Here is a 2502-nt window from a genome sequence, read left to right on the forward strand (position 1 = left end):
TGCAGCCCCCCTGTTCGAGGCAGGCTCCCTCCCTCCTGCATCTGTGGGGGAATCACACCCCAGCGAAGCAGGATCTGGGCGTTGACCCCAGCCCTGAACCCTCCCCGGGCTCTCCGCCACTGCCCCCACCCTGTCCCCATCCCACACCTCTCCCAGAGGAGCCGGCAGTCTCCAAGGAGCCAGGGGTGGCCTAAGCCGAACCTGGTGCCACACGGCCAGGGGATGCCTCAGCACCTGGGGTGCCCTGGCATGGCTTCGCCCCCGCCATGCCGCAGGCTGCTGCTTTCACCCCTCCTGCCTGCACTGAAGGGGGGGCAGGATGAGGCCAGCCCCATTGGGCAACTGCTGGTGCTGGAGTGAAGCTTGTTGTGGGGCTGGAAGGAGCCCTGGGAGTCAGCTTGGGGCAGGGGACGGGCACAAGAGAGGTTTGGTTGGGTTGTACTTCAGGATAGTGGGGTTGATGGGGAGGGGTGCCCCCCCCACCTTCCCTGGGGCCGGATCCAGCACCAGCAACTCCTCAGCCTCAGCTCCCAGCCCATCTGCCGCAAGGCAGGTACCAGCACCCCAGGGACCGGCACGCACCCACCCACACTCCCCTGAAACATGGCTTCAGCCGTGGTGGCGCCTGGCCCCGCACCGGGCTGCTCCCAGGGCTGAATCCTGCCCTGGGCCAGTGGGTTCCAGCACAACCCGCCCATGCTGGCTGGGTGTTTGTGTTGCCTGCCGCCGTGTTTGCACTGCATACAACCCGGCTGTTTGTTTGCACGGAGCCTGGGGAGCCAAGCCTGGTGACAGCGGTGGCGGGCATGCCGCAGGCAGAGCAAGCACGGGGTGCTGCTCTCCGCCAGCAGCACCGTGGCTGGGCTGGCAGGGCAGAGCAAGCATGGGGTGCTGCTCTCCGCCAGCAGCACCGTGCTGGCCATGCCGTCTCCCCATGCCCGGCAGGGTGATGCGGCTGTGCCTGCGTCCTTCCTCCTCGCACACACTGCAACATCCGCTCGCCTGCCGCAGCCCACGTGGACGCCCTCCACATGCCGGGATGGCCTCAGCCCTGACGCGCTCCTGGCCCTTTCCGTGAGCCCCGCCGCCGGCAGCCCCCTCTTGCCCCACTCTGGATTTCCTCAGCAGTGACACATCCTTCCCCAGCGCATGTCCCCACATCCCCTTTCCTGGGAAGAGCTGCCACGGGGCTCTGCCACCCCTCCTGCCGTGGGCACAGGTACCCTGGCGCAGGCACAGATGCTGCCACTGGCTATCCGGGGTTGGCCTTGCCGTCCCCTCGCCAAAGCCTTGCAGGGTGCGGGAGGGCTTGCGGGCACGCTGCTCCCCCGAGAGCACCAGTGCAGCTTTGTTCACGTGGGTCACTAGAAGAAGGCAGGGGGGTCCCCTGGTCTCTGGCCCAGGTGGGCGGCTGGGGGTGGCAGGAGCTGGCCACGCTGGGACCTGTGGGGCTGGCCCCGGTGTTTTGAGATCGTTGTTTTGGGCTCAGCTCCCGTGTATTGGTTTGTGGCCAGTTTAAACTGGTTCGCAGCTTTTATAAGGTGTGGGATGAGTGGGATCCTGCGAGTGCCAGCAGCTCCGGAGGGGAGCCCCTGGTGGGGGGTGGTGCTGGTGGTGGTGGCCATGTGAGCCCACATGCCCACGGTGGCCAGCGCGGCTCTCCGGGAGGCAGACACCCGCTCACAGCCCAGACCAGAGGGGAGCAACTCCGAAGCTCCCTACCAGGCTTTCAGCTGCAGCATCTTCCCCTCCAGCATGGCCCCAGCGGCCGAGCGAGCCAGTGCCGCCCTGCAGCGGAAGGAGTGGGGGGACACCACCTGCCCACTGCTCTTCATCCAGCTCAACCAGCTCCTCAGCACCCCAGCGGGGCTGGAGTGGAGAGAGACGGCCAGGTAGGCATGCCTGCAGTGGCCAAGCTCCCTGGCGACACTTTGGGAAGCCCAGCCTTCGAAAGCCCAGCTCTGATGGAGCCCACGACATCTCCCAAGGCTGGTGGTTCCTCAACCTCAGCCCCAAAGCAGGGCTGCTCACTGCCCTCTGCCCCTGCCAGTGCCTGCGCTGCTTCTGCCCGGCTTAGGGTGACTCGCTTCATGGGAGAGGGCATGGTGTCAGGCAGGGCGCAGGCAGTGACCCTGCACGGGCACAGTGCCCTTGCTCCTGCTCCTGCCTTTGCTGCCTCTCCAAGGCTCCAGTGGCTGTGCCAGGGCTGGGACGGTGCTTTGATGCTCCCCAGATCCAGCTGCCCAGCACGTCTCAGGAGGCGACAGGGGGGTGTAGGTCAGGGCAGGCTTGGCTGCGGATGATGGGGCCCAACGGAGAAGAGCCGGGGCCAGCTGGGTGCTGGTGTGGGGCAGGAGCATGGCTGCGATGTCCCCACACCCCACACTGCCCCTCCACAGCTCGGCAGGGGCACAGGGACATGGGCCACGGGGGTCTGGGGGCAGTGGTGGGTCTGTCCCAGGGGTCGGAGAGTCTGGGGGGGGGGGGGGGGAAAGCCCCGGC

General features: G+C 67.1%; 2 protein-coding genes across 2 annotated transcripts in view; one reads left to right on the plus strand and one right to left on the minus strand.

Moving 5' to 3' along the window:
• Positions 1-268, minus strand: part of HBEGF (heparin binding EGF like growth factor) — an 8708-nt gene extending 8440 nt beyond the window's left edge. Inside the window, exon 1 of the mRNA XM_009280079.1 lies at positions 202-268. Coding sequence (XP_009278354.1) covers positions 202-268 — 67 coding nt within the window. The remainder of the gene's footprint in view (positions 1-201) is intronic.
• Positions 269-1635: 1367 nt separating this feature from the next.
• Positions 1636-2502, plus strand: part of SLC4A9 (solute carrier family 4 member 9) — a 15051-nt gene continuing 14184 nt past the window's right edge. Inside the window, exon 1 of the mRNA XM_009280080.2 lies at positions 1636-1892. Coding sequence (XP_009278355.2) covers positions 1636-1892 — 257 coding nt within the window. The remainder of the gene's footprint in view (positions 1893-2502) is intronic.

Source organism: Aptenodytes forsteri, unplaced genomic scaffold (assembly GCF_000699145.1).
Source record: "Aptenodytes forsteri isolate BGI_AS27 unplaced genomic scaffold, ASM69914v1 Scaffold19, whole genome shotgun sequence".
Classification (NCBI taxonomy): domain Eukaryota; kingdom Metazoa; phylum Chordata; class Aves; order Sphenisciformes; family Spheniscidae; genus Aptenodytes; species Aptenodytes forsteri.